The following is a 19,506-nucleotide window of genomic DNA, read 5'->3' as shown; positions in this document are numbered from 1 at the left end:
CTCAGGAGAAAAATGAAAAAACTCCTTCTTGAGACCATTTAGTAAGCCCTAATAAAAAGGTTCAAATATTTCTAGGGATCAGAGAACAGGTTTTGGTTAGTCAGTAAGGCCTTGGCTCAAAATCCAGTTATTAACTATATATAAACATATGTAAATTATTTAAAATCAGTGTGTGTTAGCAATTGTAAAGAAGCTTAGTAGCCAAAGAGTCAGAAGGGAGTCAGACTGCTGGACTCAAATTCCAGATGCCAATGCAAGAGTGTTTAAGTAATGTAACCACTCTACGTCTCACTTTCCTTAGCTGTAAAATAGAGGAAATAACCTCATAGGGCTACCTCATAGTACCTACCTCTTAGGGCTGTTGGGAGCATTAAGAGAGAAAATGTATGTAACAGGGCTAGAACAGTGCCTGGCACATAATAAACTCTAAAATAATCTTAGCTGTTACATGCTCCACATCGCCTCCATCGATGTGAAATTTCCTCCTTCCTAGAGTGATATGGTCAGGTATCCTCATACCTTTATGTACACTGACCCCAAACCGGGGCAATAACTCTGTGGTCCCAAAATGAGCCTATTGCCATCTGAAGCATGAATTCGGTGACAACACCAGGGAAACCTGACTAGATGGAGGAACTGAGAAACGGAACATCACCTGGCAGCTTCATCCTTCTGACAGGGGAGTTTTAGAAACATTTCTATGAGCAGAAAAAAAAGGCAGCAAAATCAATTAGCATAATTCAAACTGCAGTAATTTTGGAGACACTCAGCTGGAGCGGGGGAAGAGGGCCCAACATCATGCTAACATCCCCAAGCTCTCAGAATAAAGCTACCTCCTTTTAGGTCAGTAGAACCTTTATTTTATTTTATTTATTTAATTTTTTAATTTTATTATTTAAAAGATATTCTTCTTAATATTAAAAAAAATTTTTTTCAGCTTTACTGCGGTATAAATTGACAGTTTTATTAAACTGTAAGATATTTCAAATGTACAAAGTGATGATTTGATACACATGCACATCGTGAAAGGGTTTCCCCCATCGAGTTAATTAACGCATCCATCACCTCACATATTTACCTTCTGTTGTTGTTTATGAAAACATTTAAGTTCTACTCTCTTAGCAAACTTCAATTACACAATACAGTGTTATCAACTATAGTCCATGTTATACATTAGATTCTCAAACCTTATCTCATAAATAAACATCTGTAACTTTTACCAACCTCTCCCTATTTCACCCACCTCCAGCCCCTGGAAACCACTTTTCTACTCCCTGTTTCTATGTTTGCTTTTTTTTTATTTTTTAGATTCCACATATAAGTGATACCATGCAGTATTTGCCTTTCTCTGTCTGGCTTATTTCACTTAACACAACGCCCTCCAGTTTCATCCATGTTGTTGCAAATGGCAGGACTGCTTTCTTTTTTAAGGCTGAATAATATTCCTGTGTGTGTGTGTGTGTGTGTGTGTGTGTGTGTGTGTGTGTGTGTGTGTGTGTGTGTGTGTGTGTGTGTGTGTGTGTGATTTTCCCTATTCATTCATCCATCAACAGACACTTAGGTTGTTTCTATAACTTGGCTATTATGAATAATGCTGCAGTGAACATGGGAGTACGGATATCTCTTTAAGACAATGATTTTGTTTCCTTTGGATATATACCAAGAAGTGGGACTGCTGGATCATATGGTAGTTCTATTTTTAATTTCTTGAGGAACCTCCATACTGTTCTCCATAGTGATTGGTACAACCATTATTTTAAATGCATGCCAGCAACCATTCTGGCAGGCAATAAGCACTCAGGCTCAGACTTGTCGTGATTACATTTCATGTCACTAGAGACAGAACTTTTCCTTTAAACACATTAATGCTCAAAGAACTGAAGTCATTTCAACCCTAAAAGGCCATTGAAACTATACAGAAAATAAGATTCATCTGACTTCCTGCTGTAATTTAGAAAACCAAGCACTTGCCAGTTATTCTTCCAATGGGATTCTATTTATGGCAACAGAATATATTTGGGTATATGGATTTTGATAACAAAGAATAGTTCAACTGTGCTTTATAAGAAATGCACTGGGCTTCCCTCGTGGCGCAGTGGTTGAGAATCTGCCTGCTAATGCAGGGGACACAGGTTCAAGCCCTGGTCTGGGAGGATCCCACATGCCGCGGAGCAACTAGGCCCGTGAGCCACAACTACTGAGCCTGCGCGTCTGGAGCCTGTGCTCCACAACAAGAGAGGCCGCGATAGTGAGAGGCCCGTGCACCACGATGAAGAGTGGCCCTCACTTGCCACAACTAGAGAAAGCCCTCGCACAGAAACGAAGACCCAACACAGCAAAAATAAATTAATTAATAAACTCCTACCCCCAACATCTTCCTTTAAAAAAAAAAGAAATGCACTTATTACTACCAAATTATGTCAAGATGTATAGAAGAAGGGAGGGAAATTGGATGCCAGGAAAAAGGCTAGAGGCCAAGGACACTATGTGTATTTACTACGTTGTTAAAACAATCAACAGAGCATTCATTTTCTAAGGTCAAATTACTTGCGGCTTCTTTCCAGCTGTAAGGGCTTCTACATAATCAGTCAGTTTCTACAGAGCTTTAGGTAATATGTGTAGCTAAATAAACAAGTGATTAGTGTCAGGTGCCAAGAAGTTAAGTAAATGCAATCAGCAAGTGGGGTAACAGGCTTTGCCCTGTTTCTTCACCACAGGCAACTTCACTAACTCCCACCAGCTATCTTACAAGTTATAAAAGGGATAAGGAAAAAAAAATGTGGACGGCTCAGTGAAAATCCAACCCCACAACTGAAAGAAAACACATGCTCAACTGAAGTGGGTGAGTGGCATTCCCTGGCCCAAAGAGCAGGACAGCATTTCCCTTTAACAGCCTAGAAGCCACAGTGCTTTTCTCACTCATGTCAGCAAATTCAGCCAAATCAACATTACTGTGTTATTTCCAAATGATGAATATGTAAGACAAACAGTTCAGCTCATCTTCTCATTTCCTTAAGTAAAATTTAGCAAAAGCAGAAAGAAAAATGCTACATGCCATTTTCTCAGTACCATAACGGTGGTTCCTCTATTTCTCTATTTTTGTTTAAAAGCCAAATGAGATCCTACAGATTTAAGCCTTTCTGCCCCCGTTAACAGTTAAGCCAATAGCATTTATTTTGCATACAAAGCCCAGATCAGTCACTCAAAGACAGAAGGGAAAAAAAAGAATCAGTGTGTCTCTATAATTACCTAGAAAATACTGTAAACACAAAGTTAATTGCTATAATTTAGTGGCAATGATTTAAAATAAAGCAACTTAAAATCCGAGGGTATACCAAAATCGTTGGTTAAAGTGGGAAAGAAAACAGTGTGAGCTCTTCAATTTAAATATTAAATTACCCAAGTAAAATTTCTATTATTTGTTATCTGAACAGGTATTCAATATCATTTCTGTAAATATAAAACAAATACATCCTGTCTTAAGCAAACATAATATATGGAAATTCAGATTTAACTAAAAACAAACAAAAGACTACAATCATTGTTGATAATTACTTGCTTTACAAAAGAAATAACGTTTTTAAAAAGTCTCAGCATTTATATACACACAATGGAATATTATTCAGCCTTAAAAGGGAAGGAATTCCTGTCACATGCTACAACATCGATAAACCCAGAAGAATAAGCAGCATTAAAAACTGCTGTAAGTCAATAAAATCTTTTTACATTCCTATAACAATGACTCAGGGTGAGGCTCTTCCATTCAGTCTTCAATATCTGAGTCACAAACATGACTAAATATCTAAAAGAAACATATAGGGGCAGGACAGGAATAAAGACTCAGATGTAGAGAACGGACTTGAGGACACGGGGAGGGGGAAGGGTAAGCTGTGACAAAGTGAGAGAGAGGCATGGACATATATACAGTACCAAAATAGACAGCTAGAGGGAAGCAGCCGCATAGCACAGGGAGATCAGCTCAGTGCTTTGTGACCACCTAGCGGGGTGGGATAGGGAGGGTGAGAGAAACGCAAGAGGCAGGAGATATGGGGATATATGTATATGTATAGCTGATTCACTTTGTTATAAAGCAGAAACTAACACACCATTGTAAAGCAATTATACTCTAATAAAGATGTTAAAAAAAAAAAAAAGAGCTACAGTGAAGCAGAAAATAAGGTTCCTTTTAATGATTATTTATTTTCATCACATTTTGCTTCCAAAATACTTACCTCAATGGAACTGGCTATATTCAAACATTCCTCCATTCCAGGAATATCCAACTGAATAATTCGAAAATCCTTACATTTTATGATGATGGTACCCAGTGATCCCACAAACCTATAAAAAATTATAAATTATGCTTAGGGACCTATATACTCCCAACTCAAAGTATATGATTATTTCTTTAAAAAGAGGAGGTTATAATCACCATCTATACAGGCAGACGTTCTTTTATTGCACTTCACTTTATTGAGCATCGCAGATATTACGTTTTTTAAAGACTGAATGTTTGTGACAACCATGTGTCCAGCAAGTCTATCGGCGCCCTTTTTCCAACAGCATTTGCTCACTTCATCTCGCTGCATCACATTTTGGTAATTCTTACAATATTTCAAACTTTATTATTATTACTGTTGTTGTTATTATATTTGTTATGGTGATCTGTGATCAATGATCTTTGATGTTACTATTTTAATTGTTTTGGGGCACCAGTAACCATGCCCATATACTACAGTGAACTTAATTGATAAATGTGTGTCCTCTGACTGCCCCACCAACTGCCATTTCCCCATCTCTCTCTCTCTCCTCAGGCCTCCTATTCCTTTAGACACAAAAATGTTGAAATTAAGCCAATTAATAACTCTATAATGCCCTCTAAGAGCTCAAGTAAAAGGAAGAGTCACACATCTTACTTTAACATCAAAAGCTAGAAAGGATTAAGCTTAGTGAGGAAGGCACGTCAGAAGTCGAGACAGGCCAAAAGTTATACCTCTTATGACAAATAGGTAGCAAGGTGTGAATGCAAGGAAAAGTCCTTGCAGGAAATTAAGTGTTACTCCAGTGAACACAAGAATGATAAGAAAGCAAAACAGGCTAATTGCTGATATGAAGAAAGTTTTAGTGGTCTGGATAGAAGATCAACCAGCCACAACATTCCCGTAAATCAAAGCCTAATCCAGAGCAAGGCCCTAACTCTAATTCTCTGAAGGCAGAGAGAGGCAAGAAAGCTATGAAAGAAAAGTCTGAAGCTAGCAGAAGTTGGTTCATGAGATTTAAGGAAAGAAGCCATCTCCATAACATAAAAGTAAAAGCAAAGCAGCAAGTGCTGATGTAGAAGCAGCAGCAAGTTATCCAGGAGATCTAGCTAAGATAATTCATGAAGGCAGCTGCACTAAACAACAGATTTTCAAGGTAGACAAAGCCTTATATTGGAAGGAGATGCCATCTGAGGACTTCCGTAGCTAGAGAGGAGAAGTCAGTGCCTGGCTTCAAAGATTCTAAGGACAGACGGACCCTCTTGTTAGGGGATAATGTGGCTGTTGACTTTAAGCTGAAACCAATGCTCATATACCATTCCCAAAGTCCTAGGGCCCTTAAGAATTATGTTAAATCTACTCTGCCTGTGCTCTATAAATGGAACAACAAAGCCTGGATGACAACACATTCATCAGCACTGAGGCAAGACCCTCCACCAGCAAAAAGATTACAACTCACTGAAGGCTCAGATGATGATTAGCGTTTTTTAGCAATAAAGTATTTTTTAATTAAGATATGTACACTGTTGTTTTAGATATAATGCTACTGCACACTTAGTAAACTACAGTATAGTGTATAATAACTTTTACATGTATTGGGAAACCAAAAAATTCATGTGACTTGCTTTATTGTCATATCGGCTTTACTGAGGCGGTCTGGAACTAAACCTGCAATACCTCCGCCATGTGCCTGTATTCAACTTTCTTCTCCCCTAGTAATCTAATTAAGGAAGAATCAAGCCTGCATCATTAAAATATGAGCCACAAATAATTTTAAATACATGTATTTAAATTTTTTTTCAAATATATAAAGTAATTCATGCTAGGCCAATTCATTTAATGGAGATTATTAGGGGCCTTACTTCAAATAATAGGAAAAACAGATCTGTAATTAATGTATTAAGTGTTTGTGTAGAGATATTTCCAAAGCATAGAAAAACAGTTCATTTCAGATTTTACTTACTTCCAAACTTACAACAGTTGATTTGAAAAATAAGTATCTTTTTTTCAGTCTTTAAAACCTATTAACTTGCAATATCTATTCTAAGTCAAGGAAAACTTCAGAGTAAATGCCACGTGTAATCATAAATTTTGTATCAGTAAGTTTTGAACAAATTTAATTTTACCTTAGTTGGGATTTTTGTCTTCCTTTTCTTGTTTTTTTTTTTTTTGTCTGCACTTGCTGATAGCTCTGATTTTTCTTTTGCTTTGCCACTGACTGCCTCAATTCTTTCCCATTAATACTTCTGAGTATTCCCTAAACTAAGAATTCTTAGATTGATCTAAAGCAGATAATTTTATTTATACTGTGCCTAGCTTAGGAAAACGACTCCTACAGCTACTCTTCCCAAATTCTACTTCAGTTGTAAATACCCCCATGCCCAACATCACTGCACTGTGAATTTGGATACGCAAAACTTATCAACATGGGTCAAATCCTAGCAAAGAAAATTCCACCAGATATCCACAACTAAACAACATAGTGGAATGCCTCTTATGAAATGTATTTTGAAAACTCATACTCTTGGCCCTTCCACTTCTGGCAAAAGTGGAATAACAGGGACCAGATTTACCCTCCTACCTGAAACAACCAAAATAACTGGGCAAAATATAAGGAAAGACTGTTTTCAAGACACTGAACATCAGACAACAAAGAACAGAGCTCTCTGGGAGATGGGTGAGTTCAGTGACTGCCCCAATTTACTGTTTTGAGATTTTCCAAGTTATAGTGAAGGGAGAGGAAAGTTGGGTGGGATTGAGAGTCTGAGGAGACCACCTGTATTAGGAAAGAAGGAAATTAATGAAGAAAATTTGGGTCTCAAATTAGTGATCTCAGATTCCACTATACTAGAAATAGAACAGCAAGTTAAATCCAAAGCAGAGAAAATTAAATAATAAAGATAAAAAGAAAAAAAAATTAATGAAATAAGAGAAGATTCTAGGGAAAAACAATGAAAGCAAAAATGATTGTTTCAAAAGATCAATAAAAGTGATTATAATACTCTAGCCAGACTGATCAGGAATAAAGAAAGTCACAATTTACCAATGTCAGAAATGAGAGAGGTTACAATCACTACAGACTCCACAGACATTAAAAAATAATAAGGGAATATTAGAAACAATTTTATGCCAATAAGTTCAACATGGTAAATGATATGGACAAATTCCTCAGAAGACACAAACTACTAAAGATCATTCAAGAATAAATAACCTGGTTAGAGCTCTATCTATTAAATAAACTGAAATTTTCAATAAAATCTTCCCCACAAAGAAAACTCCAGTCCTGGGTGGCTTCACTGATGAATTCTATAAAACATTTAAGAAAAAATACTATTAAGTCAAGACACACTCTTTCAGAAAACTGAGAAGAGGCAATTACTTCTCAATTCACACCTAAAGTCCAGCATTTCCCAAATACAAAACTCAAAAACATTACAAGAAAACTACAGACGAATATCCCTCATAGACATAGATGTAAAATTTCTAAACAAAACATTAGCAAATTAAATCCAACAATATATAAAAAGGATAATGTATCACGAGCAAATGGGGTTTATCCCAAAAATGCAAGGATGGTTTAACAAAGTAATTTACCATATTAACAAACGGAAAAAGAAAAACAATATGCTCATCTCGATAGATACAGAAAAAGCATTTGACAAAATCCAACAGCTATTCATGATTTTAAAATGAAACAAAACAACCCAACTCTCAGCAAACTAGGAACAGAAGTGAACTTCTTCCAGCTGATAAGAGCATTTACAAAAACAAAAAAACCAAAAAACTCTACCACTAATAGCATACTTAATGAGAAAGACTGAATGCTTTCTCACTAAGATCAGGAATAATACAAGGATGTTCCCTCTCACCACTTCTGTTCAACATTGTACTGGACTTCCCTGGTGGCGCAGTGGTTAAGAATCTGCCTGCCAATGCAGGGGACATGGGTTTGAGCCCTGGTCCAGGAAGATCCCACATGATGCGGAGCAACTAAGCCCATGCACCACAACTACTAAGCCCGTGCGCCACAACTACTGAAGCCCACGCGCCTAGAGCCCGTGCTCTGCAACGAGAGAAGCCACTGCAATGAGAAGTCCGTGCACCACAACGAAGAGTAGCCCCCACCTGCTGCAACTAGAGAAAGCCCGTGCACAGCAATGAAGATGGAATGCAGCCAAAAAATAAATAAATAAAAATTTTTAAAAAATGATTAATACAAACAAGTAACTGGAAACTGAATTTGAAAAATATCACTTGAAATAGCATAAAAAAATATGGGGGCTTCCCTGGTGGCGCAGTGGTTGAGAGTCCGCCTGCCGATGCAGGGGACACGGGTTCGTGCCCCAGTCCGGGAAGATCCCACATGCCGCGGAGCGGCTTGGCCCGTGAGCCATGGCTGCTGAGCCTGGGCGTCCGGAGCCTGTGCTCTGCAACGGGAGAGCCCACAACAGTGAGAGGCCCGCGTACCACCAAAAAAAAAAAAAAAATATATATGAAATACATAAAGGAAATTCGACAAGAGATGTGAAAGACCTGTGAGTGAAAACTATAACACATGGCTGAAAGAAATTTGAGACCTAAATAAGATAAATGGAGAGAAATTTGTTCATAAGTCAGAAGACTCAATATTATGATATCCTATGTTAATTCTCATCAAGTTCATGTATCAACAGGTTCACCACAATTCTCACAACAGGCCTTTCTTAAAAAGAAATTGACAAGCTGATTCTAAAATTCATATGGAGGAATTCCCTGGTGGTCCAGTAGTTAGGATGCCACGCTTTCACGGACGAGGGTGCGGGTTCAATCCCTGGTCGGGGAAGATCCTGCAAGCTGCATGGCGCAGCCAAAAATAAATAAATAAATAAATATTTTTAAAATTCGTATGGAAGTTCAAATGACTTCAAATAACCAAAACAACTTGGAGTAAGAACAAAGTCAGACAGCTAACACTATATAATTTAAAGACTTCGTATAAAAATAAAGACTGTGGCAGCAATGGTATCATATAGATCAATGGAATAGAGCAGAAAGTCTAGAAATATATTCACTTATATACGGACAAAGGTGAGCAAAGACAATTCATTGAAGAAAGGGCAGACTTTTCAAGAAATGGTGCTACAATGATCAGATATCTATATGAAAAAGAGAATTTGGATCTATACATGAACCATATACAAAACCAACTAAAAATGGATCATATATCTAAACCTAAAACTATAAAACTCCTAGAAGAAAACATGGGAGAAAATCTTTGTGACCTTTGGCTAGGCAAAGATTTCATAGCTATCACAACCCCAGTCTATAAAAGAGCTAATAAACTGTATGCCTTCAAATTTTTTAACGTTTGCTCTCTGAAAGACACAGTTAAAGAGAATAAAAAGACAAGCCACAGACTGAGAGAAAACATTTGCAAATCTTATATTTGATAAAAGACTTGTATCAGAATATACTTAGGAAAAAAAAAAACCCTCAAAACTCAATAAGGGAAAGGATTCTGGAAGACAGTGGAATCAGAAGCATTAGGAATCTGTCTTCCCACCTAGATAACAATTGCACTGGCAGAATCTCTTTGCTGTACCTATTTTGGAACTCTGATGTCTATTAAAGGCTTGCAACTTCCAGGGAAAGACATGGATAATAAATTGCAGTTAATTTTGGATAAATTCAGCTCTTAGCAAAATAGCAGCAGCTACCCATTCCCCACCCCCACCCAAGTGACAGGCAGCTGTGGGTATGTTCCTAGAGCAGCTTGCACACAGCTTATAGGAGCCAGGGTGGGCAGAAAGGACCCTGTCCTCCAAATATCAGAGATCTGTTCTGTGATTGTAGATTGCTGATTCCGATCACAGAGGTGCAAAGAGGCAGGCAGCCACTGTTGCAATTCCTCCCACTGTTGCAAGCTGCCTCCAGCCCCCAATCTGTGACTTTCAGTGGATTTACACGGTCAGCTCTCTTCCCACTCTTCTTCATTTTTCACTTTTCCCCTTTCAGGAACCAGACATTAAAGATCTGGACATTTGAAAACAACTGTATATATAGGAAAATTAGGAAGTGACTGTGACTGCACATACCCAGGCTCAGAAAAGACCTGAGAAAGCCTTAAGTTTACACCTCAGGCTGATCCTTGGCATATAGACATCCTACAGCAGTCAAAAAAACAAAAATAATAAACAAAAGAAACCCCCCCAAAACAGCAAACACTGGGGAAGAGGGAGAATCTGTTTTCCATTGTTACCACGTTATTAGATCTAAATGTCCAGTGTTGAGCAAAGAAAAAAAAATCACAAGGCAGAGAAATTATCAGGAAAGCATAGCCTATTCAAAAGGTAAAAAATAAATAAACAGAAACTGTCCCTGAAAAAGACTTGATGGAAGATGATATCTTAGACAAAGACTTTAACAGTCTTAAAGATGCTCAAAGAACTAAAGGAAGATATGGAGAAAGTCAAGAATATAATGTGTGAACAAAACAGAAATATCAATAAAGAGATAGAAGACCTAAAAAAAAAATTCTGGAGCTGAAAAGTGTAAGAACTGAAATCAAAAATTCACAAGCGGGATTCAAAAGCAGATTCTCAGCAAGCAGAAGAAAGAATCAGCAAACTTGAAGACAGGGCAATGGAAATTATCAAGTCTGAGAAACAGACAGCGTGCAGCAACGAAGACCCAACACAGCCAAAAATATATAAATAAATAGTTATTTTTTTTAATCTAGTATTATTGTAACAATGGTTTGTAAACGCACATTTTATTTTCTACATCATTTAAGAGACTAATACATTTAAAAGAATTATTAGATTATGTTTTCAGGCCCAAATACATAAAAATGTAATTTTATGACATCAATGGAAAGCAGTGGGGACAGAGCTATAAAGGAGTTTTTGTATGTTTTTCAAGTTAAGCTGGTATAAATTCAAATTAGAGTATTATAACCTTAGGATGTTAAATTTAATCCCCAAGGTAACCACAAAGAAAACAGCTACAGAATATACACAACAGTAAATGAGAAAAAATTTTAAATATTTCATTACAATAAAATCAACTATGTGCAAAAGAAGACAATAATGAAGGAAATGAGGGACAGAAAAGCTTTAAGGCATATATGCAGCACAATGACAGAAGTAAGTCCCTCCTTACCAATAATTACTTTAAATGTAAACGGATTAAACTGTCAAAGGATAGACATTGGCAGAATGGATAAAAACATATGATCCAACTATAGCCTGTCTCACAAGAGACTCACTGGAAATCCAAAGACACAAACAAGTTGAAATTGAAGGGATGGAGGAAAAAGATATTCCAAGCAAACAGTAACCAAAAGACAGCAAAGAAGGCTTCACTAGTATTAGACAAAATAGTCTATAAATCAAAAATGGTTATGAGAGACAAAGGACATTATCTATTAATAAAAGGTTCAACACAGCAAGAAGGTGTAACAATTATAAACATTTACACATCTAATGACAATCAAAATATTTGAAGCAAAATCTGACAGAAGTGAAAGGAGAAACAGACAGTTCTACAATAATAGCTGGAGACTTTAATACCCCACCAGACAGATATACATATGGAAACAGAGGACTTAATACAATAAACTAACTAGGCCTAACAGACATAGACACGCTACCCAACAACAATAGGATACACATTCTTCTCAAGTGCACATGGAACAATTTTCAGGATAGACTGTTTGTTAGGCCACAAATCAAGTCTCAACAGATTTAAAAAGATAGATATAGAGACCTCCCTGGCACTCCAGTGGTTAAGACTCTGAGCTTCCACTGCAGGGGGTATGGGTTAGATCCCTGGTGTGGGAACTAAGATCCCATGTGCCGCTAGGTGCAGCCAAAAAAAAAAAAAAAAAGATATCATACAAAGTATCTTCTCTGACTACATGGGATGAAGTTAGAAATCAGTAACAAAAGTAAAACTGAGAAATTCACCAAATTATGGAAATTAATACACTTTTAAACAACCAATGGATCAAAGAAGAAATCACAAGGGAAATTATAAAACACAGACAAAAAAATGAAAACAAAAACGTGACATTACAAAACTTATGGGGCACAGAAAAAGCTGTATATATTATATATACATATATATAAAACCACCTGATATATGATAAATCAGTCAAGGATGGGTGTTACATGATGGTTTTAGGAAAACTGGCTTTTGCTACATGAAGAAAAACAAAGTTGGATTCTTATCACACTTGAAACAAAGGTAGAATCCAAATGAATTAAAGACCTAAAAGTGAAGGGTAAAACTATAAAGCTAATATGGAAGAAAAGTAGGAGAATATTCTAGTAATTTTGGGATAAGGAAGGGCTTCTTAAGACTTAAAAAGCACAAACCATAAAGTATCGATGAATTTTGTATTAAAATTAGGACTTCCGTTCCACAAACGGCACCACACAAAAGTTAACAAATGGGTGAGAGATATGGAGAAGATATCTGCAATGTCTAAGGGAAGAATTAATACCTAGAGAGTATGTAAGGAACTGGTGCCAAAAAAAAAAAAAAAAATCACCAGAAAAACAAACACCGAGGAAATTCACAGGCAATCCACAGAAAGGGAAAAAAAATTTTTAATGATTTGCTAACAAATCACTCCCCTTCTACAATCCATTTTCTGCCAGCCACCAGAATCATCTTCTAGAAGTCTACCGATTGCTACTTCCACGCTTCCAACTCTCCAAGGCTTCCTATGAAAACCATCCCAATGGCGTAACAGGCCCTACACCATCTGGCCCCTGCTTATCCCTCCAAGCACGTTTCTGCCGTCTCCCTAGTCCCCCTAGCTTCTACCCCGTGCTCACTGCCCTCCTACCACACCTGCCTCTTTGTTCTTCCTCCTACATGCCAGGCATGGTCCTGTCTCAAGTCTCTGCCTTTGCGTTCCCTTTGGCTGGAACGCTCCTTCCTCCAATATTCACACTGCAGGCTTCCTCCCTTCATTAGTTCAAATGTCACTTGTCTTCTCGAACATTCTTTCTAAATACACTGACTCCAGGCATTCTCTATCGTAACGTCTTCCTGTATTTTCCTTCCTGGCATTTATTACCTGACGCTGTTATATATTTATTTGTTGATTTATGTGAGTGTCCATCTCCTCCACTAGTACATAAGCTCCTCATCTGTCTTAAGTCACCACTGCATCTGCACAGCCCAGACAGAGCTTAGCATACAGAAGACACATGGAAGTAACTCTTTTTTGAAAGCAACAACTCAACAAACTCTGATCTGACCACCTAGCTCTTTCCATTACATCATGCTGCTTCCCAGGAAAAAGATAAATGTGTACAGTTTGTCATTTCTCCCCTAACAGATTAAAAACTGCTTATCTTAAATACTTGGTTTAGCCCAACCAGGCCCAGCGTGTAGTAAACGCTAGGTAAATACGATGAAATGAGCGTGAAAAGCAACTACAGAAAGAGGTAAGGAAGAAAGAAAAGAGTTGGTGGCATGGAGAAACTCTAATTCGTATTCTATGGCACCACTGGCCATTCAGTGGTTAATCCTTTTATTTCCTATGTGCCTATCTGCCCATGCCACAGTTTTCTCTTTTTTTTTTTTTTTTTTTTTTTTTGCGGTACTGGGGCCTCTCACTGCTGCGGCCTCTCCCGTTGCGGAGCACAGGCTCCGGACGCGCAGGCTCAGCGGCCATGGCTCACGGGCCCAGCCGCTCCGCGGCACGCGGGATCCTCCCACACCGGGGCACGAACCCGTATCCCCTGCATCGGCAGGCGGACTCTCAACCACTGCGCCACCAGGGAAGCCCCACAGTTTTGAAGGAGATAAAAATTAACCAAATTCGTGCCCTGGCTTCAAGGAGCTAACATATATGTAACTATCAAAATACAGGTTGTAAAATATACTTATGAAAGAGGTATAATTAAAGAGCTATAGGATTTCAAGGTGAGGGGAATTACTTCTCATTGTGGGATTAACAGAAGAACCTGTGAAAGGCGTGGCAGACTGAAATGGTTAAACTGCATATTGATAGATGAGTAACAGCTGAAAACTTTTCCACAGGAGAAGGTGATCTCAGGAATCTAACAGGAGCCCTCTGCTTGAAAAAATAAATTTATCACCACTTCACCCGTTTTGTTTAACTTCTACTATTAGAAAGTATTTTATTTTAAGGCATAACCTCTCTAGGAATCTTCTTAATACTGTATCCAAATTCTCTTGAGAGGTAATAGAAAAAGCTGTTGTCATTCATTTATACTTTAGTGTTCACTGGATAACCAATTTACCTTCTTCTGGCTAGAGTAAGTACAAAGCCATTGGGGAAATGATAATTCTGACTGCAAAGAAAGTATAACTTTTTGTCTCTGAGGCACTACCCTGGAAAGACAGAGTCTGGGGTGCAAAATAAGAGGTTAATTAATTAATACCTTTAAGAGCCTACTCTGTTCTTTCCAAAAGCCAAACAGAGTAAAAATAAATAAAAGATATTATAATCTCCCATAATGGGAAGTCTTAAATTGATGACCCAGAAGGTAAGAAATAAGGAGAAATATGATAAACTGAACATTTTTGAGAGGAGGGGGAAAGGTTTTGTGGAATTTAGACACTACATACTGAAGTCTACATACTCGAAAGTGGCAAGTAAAGACTTTACCTAAATCACATTCAATCACAACTTCATGAACTAAGATGGACAATTAACATTCAGGGAATACGACGGTGCAAGGAAAAGAAATTTTAAAAGAAAACGTTGCATATCCCCCCACACGGTGTTATGTACCAAAAATGATATCACGATAACAACTACGTGATAACCCAGCCAGACTGAATGGAAACCACGTATCTCATTTGGATGGTTTTCTGCTTTCTAAAATTCAAATCCTCAATCTAGGCCAGAGGGGGCTCGATCTACTGGATGGTTGGGCGATGGGACGCGTTTCCGCAGACCTGCACCTGAGGACCCCAGGTTCCCCGCGGAATAGGGGATGGGATAGGCACTCACCGCTTGTCGATGGCGTCGATGTTTGAATGGAGGAGCCACAGCTCCTCCGTGTTGTCTTGCCGGGAGGACAGGATCAGGTGGTGGCCAGTAAGACACAAGGTCCCCTCGACGGCCGGGTAGAAAGGCCGGTGCAGCACCACATTGTCCACCCGTGGAGTCTTAATCAGCTCCGCAAACTCCATGTTCCCCAGCGGCCGGAGCCGGGGGACTGCCCAGTCCCGGAGGGGCGAGACGGTTACGCCGCCGCTGGGCTGAAGGGAATGACCAGGCGCTAGGCAGGCAGAAGGGGCAGGGACGCGGGCGGGGAGGTCGTGCCCCGCCCCAGGCTGGGGTGAGCGCGGCGAGGCCTGTGGCCACCGTCACAATTCCCGGGAAAGCCGGAGCTGGACCGGGGCTGGGCCAGGCCGGGCGTCGCTCCCTCACCGCTCTGTTCCCCCAGGCCCAGGACTCGGGCAGAGAGAACGCTCCGCGACAGGCCCAGCCGCCGCCGCCGCCACCTGGGGACCCGGCCTCGGGGTAGGCAGGCTGAGGGGACAAGAAGGAGGCCGACCCAGGGCCACTTTCCACGTCCGAGACGCTACGGACTCTTGACGGACGTAGCTCCTCGCAGCCGGAGCCTAAAGCAACTCCGGGCGGAAGCGGAGGGCTCGAAACTCGGAAGACTGGGAAGTCCGTACCGGAAGTCGGTCCCCGCCTAGGTCCGATGAGAATGCTTCCGGAAACACAGCGGGAATCGAAGATTTGTGTTCCTAGCAGGAAAAAGCTCTACCTGCAAGCCAACCGCCGCATCCGCCACCCCTACAAACATTCCGCTTGAGAAAAGGCTGGGGAAAAAGGGACAACGAGAAGAGGTCCCTGACCTGCCTCCCTCCACTTGAGCAGTAATCCCTCTTCAGAGCGTGGGGCTGCCGTAAATTTTGGCGATTTTCATCCATTGGCTGTGAAGAGATGACACGTGCGATTGAGTCGATGATTGTGACCCCACAGAAGCGCCAGGTGTAAGGGAGGGGCACGGCCGGACGCCGCAGACGCCCAGAGAGCGAGCGCCAAGGTGCTGTGATCTTGAACAAGAAAGAGGAAAAGCATAAAAACACCTATGAGAGGGACCTAGGTTGAAATACGTACAGTGCACCGAAGAGGAAGTGACCAATCCTATACTTTGCGGAAACTCAAGTGACGCTCTAAAACACAGTTAATCTGTAGCAGAACTGGCTTCAGTCTAGGTCTATGAAATTCAAGGAATTGGGCCTTGGTCACCACCGCACGGCCTTCCTATTAAATACAATCCAACTGAACTACTTCCAGACACCTAAACTATGCCAGAAATTTACCTGGTGTCTCCCTCCCCTTTTAAACTAACATTTTCATACTAAAATAGGGCATTAGAGGGGAAATATGCAAGGGTTTAAGTCCCGGTCTACTGTCACTTCATTAACCTTTGAAATCTTCACCATCTACAACCCAAGAACAGTGAGTTGGCTTAAGTCTCAGAGCAAAGACCAAATAAATTGCCTGAATTCTCATCAGATCTGTCCCGTTTAATGATGTCTTCTAAAGGTAGAGAAAAATTCTTCAGAAATGTCATGACCTTTTTCTTTAAATTTTCCTGGAAAAAAAAAAGCCTATGAAAAGACCATTGTGTCATTACATTTTTAAATGGTTAATATTCCATAAAGGCATAAACTCTTTTCGCCAATGAGAAAAAAAACTGTCAATAGCGTGTTGGGTTGTTATAATGAAATGCCAGAAACTATTAGAAAATTGCATCTTCTCTGGATTGAAACTCCAAGCATAGAAAGCCCTTGAGATCTTAAGAAAACATATTCAATAGTAAAGAAGAAAGGAGGTGGGCAGCACAATAGCTTAACTTACCACATGAGCAGTAGATGGCAGTAGAGTTCAACAGTAATGGGATAGGCTTTCATTCTATTAAAATAATTAAGTGAAGCTGTAGTCAAACAAGTTATTACCCCAGCTGCCCGGATATAAGGGTCTCAGAGGATTCTGATAAACCAAATAAGATGATGTCATTTATAATGTACATAAAACACTCAACACCTGACAGATATTGTCATCATTTCATGTGTAATAAATGGCACTGACATGTAAACATCTAGATGTTATTCTATCAAGTAGTCAACTAGCATATATTAACTGCCTACCTGGTCATCGCCACTGTGGGGAATGGAAACAATAGATCTGACACGGCCCTTGCCCGCAAAGAGTAATAGCTAATTTGGGAGGCCAAGCCACCCCACATAACGAATGAACAAAATAAGAGAGTAAGTGCTAAATTATGAAGTACAGATTTACGTTCCTGGTTTTGTGTTTCTCCATTGCGCCTTGAGGAGTTAGTAGAAATGAAGGTATTTTGTAGGTCAACAATTGCCAAAAGTAGCAGGAGCATCTCAGGTGGAGAAGATAGTGCCTCTGTGTGCCATTGACGAGCAGCTATTCTCCCTGTGCTTTGTAATTATGTGTTGACTGTAGGCAGCTGAGATGAACCGATAACCGTGTGCTGTGCCTTTCTTGTGTTCTCCATCCCCTTCATCCTCCACGCAAATCAATCACTGAACTGTTGATCATATCTTCTAACAGCTCTTGAATTCCTCCACTTCTCTCCATCCCCAGGGCCACTGCCATAGCTTGTACCATCATTTCTCACCTACTGTTACTTGACAGGAGAAGCCTCTCAGTTGGTCACCTTTCTTCTAGAGAGGTTCTCCTCCAACCCACTTTCTACTTGGCAGTTAAAGCCCTCTTTGCTGTTCCAAATTGCTTTTTTCTTCTCTTAACTTGTAAGTCCCTTTGTGATTTAGCCCCTTTGTGATCAGCATCCTAGACCTCATCTCTCCTACTTCTCTCTACTCAACACAACAGTCCCCAAACCCCATTTCCATGCCAACCATCCTTAAATAGCTTGCTGTATCCTTTTGAGATTTTGCACCCATTTAGAACCTTGCTACCAAGTGGAAGTGTAGAACAGGGACCAGCATCATCAGCATTCCCTGGGAACTTCATTAGAAATGTTCTTTTCCAGAGCTACTGAATCAGAATCTGCACTTTAACAAGACTCCTAGGTGATTTTTGTGCACATGAAATCTGACTGTTCTTTCTGCCTGGTATATACTCATCTCACTCCCAGTACCTTGTCCCTGACCTGCTAATGCCTATCATCCTTCAGATTTCATCTCAGATATCACTACTTCTGGGAAGCCTTCTCTGACTTCCCCTCCAAAACGATGGACTCCATGTTATAAAGGTTCCACAGCACTATGTAATAATAATAGTAATAACAGTTCACATTTTTGAGTGTTTACTCTGCGTTCCAGACATTGTGATAAATGCTTTACAAGCACTGGCTCATGTAGTCCTTCCACAATTCTTTGAGGTTGGTTAGTATTCTCCTTTTACTGATGAGGAAACTGGGGCCCAGAGATCTTAATAATGTTTCCAAGGTCAGACAGCAATAAGTGGTGGAAGCAGGATTTGGAATCAAGTAGTCAAGTGCAGACCCTGTGCTCTTCATCACCGTGCTACATGGCCACCCAGGAGATCTGAGCCCACCTTGGTCACTCTCTCTGATTTCCCCTCTTCAGCTTCTTGAAATAGACTCCTTATGTGTCCATAACAACATTCCACTAGACAGTAAGCTCCTGGAAAGGAAGGACCATTTCTTGATTGCAATATGCCCAGCATCTAGCTTAGTGCCAATACATAGTAGCCACTCAATGTATATTTGTTGACTACATACTCTGTATTTTACCTAACATATTCCACCCTGACCTCTCCTCCACCCCCCAATCTGAGTGACTTTAGATATTATTGTGGATGCTTAAAGCAGTATTTTGATGAGAGTAGGAGGAAGGTGGTGTTATATTGTTCCCACCTTGCAGATGAGGAAATTAAAGCAGATGTATAACTTCCCAGTGATGCTGATATCTATCATCTCTTATGTTTAGTCACTGTTTTACAATTTACATGTTTTCTAATATTCTGTCACATATGGCTCTCAGTACCCTGGCGAAGCAGATAGGAGAGGTATTGGTCCCAGCTCAGAGAAGAATGGAGGCTCAAAGGATGCCGATGTCCTTTCAATGACAAACCAAGCAGAGAAGCAGAAACCCAAAGGCAACAATTCTGAGTCCCAAACCCAGGCCTTTGCTAAATTAAATTAGACTCACTTGACATCCCTTTTATCTGTTAAGATTCTGAAACGTGGGTGTTGGGAGAAGATAGCCATTCTTAAGTAAGAAAAGGAGGGCTGAG

General features: G+C 39.8%; 1 protein-coding gene across 1 annotated transcript in view; it reads right to left on the bottom strand.

Annotated features, from left to right (window-relative positions):
• Positions 1-15,862, bottom strand: part of MTMR9 (myotubularin related protein 9) — a 115,144-nt gene extending 99,282 nt beyond the window's left edge. Inside the window, exons 1-2 of the mRNA XM_060102642.1 lie at positions 15,238-15,862; positions 4,233-4,341 (exon numbers count right to left, since the gene is read on the bottom strand). Coding sequence (XP_059958625.1) covers positions 4,233-4,341; positions 15,238-15,419 — 291 coding nt within the window. The 5' untranslated portion in view covers positions 15,420-15,862. The remainder of the gene's footprint in view (positions 1-4,232; positions 4,342-15,237) is intronic.
• Between the last annotated feature and the right edge of the window lie 3,644 nt (positions 15,863-19,506).

This window comes from Mesoplodon densirostris, chromosome 6 (assembly GCF_025265405.1).
Source record: "Mesoplodon densirostris isolate mMesDen1 chromosome 6, mMesDen1 primary haplotype, whole genome shotgun sequence".
NCBI classification, from domain to species: Eukaryota; Metazoa; Chordata; class Mammalia; order Artiodactyla; family Ziphiidae; genus Mesoplodon; species Mesoplodon densirostris.
This window is presented reverse-complemented; position numbering and strand designations above follow the sequence as displayed.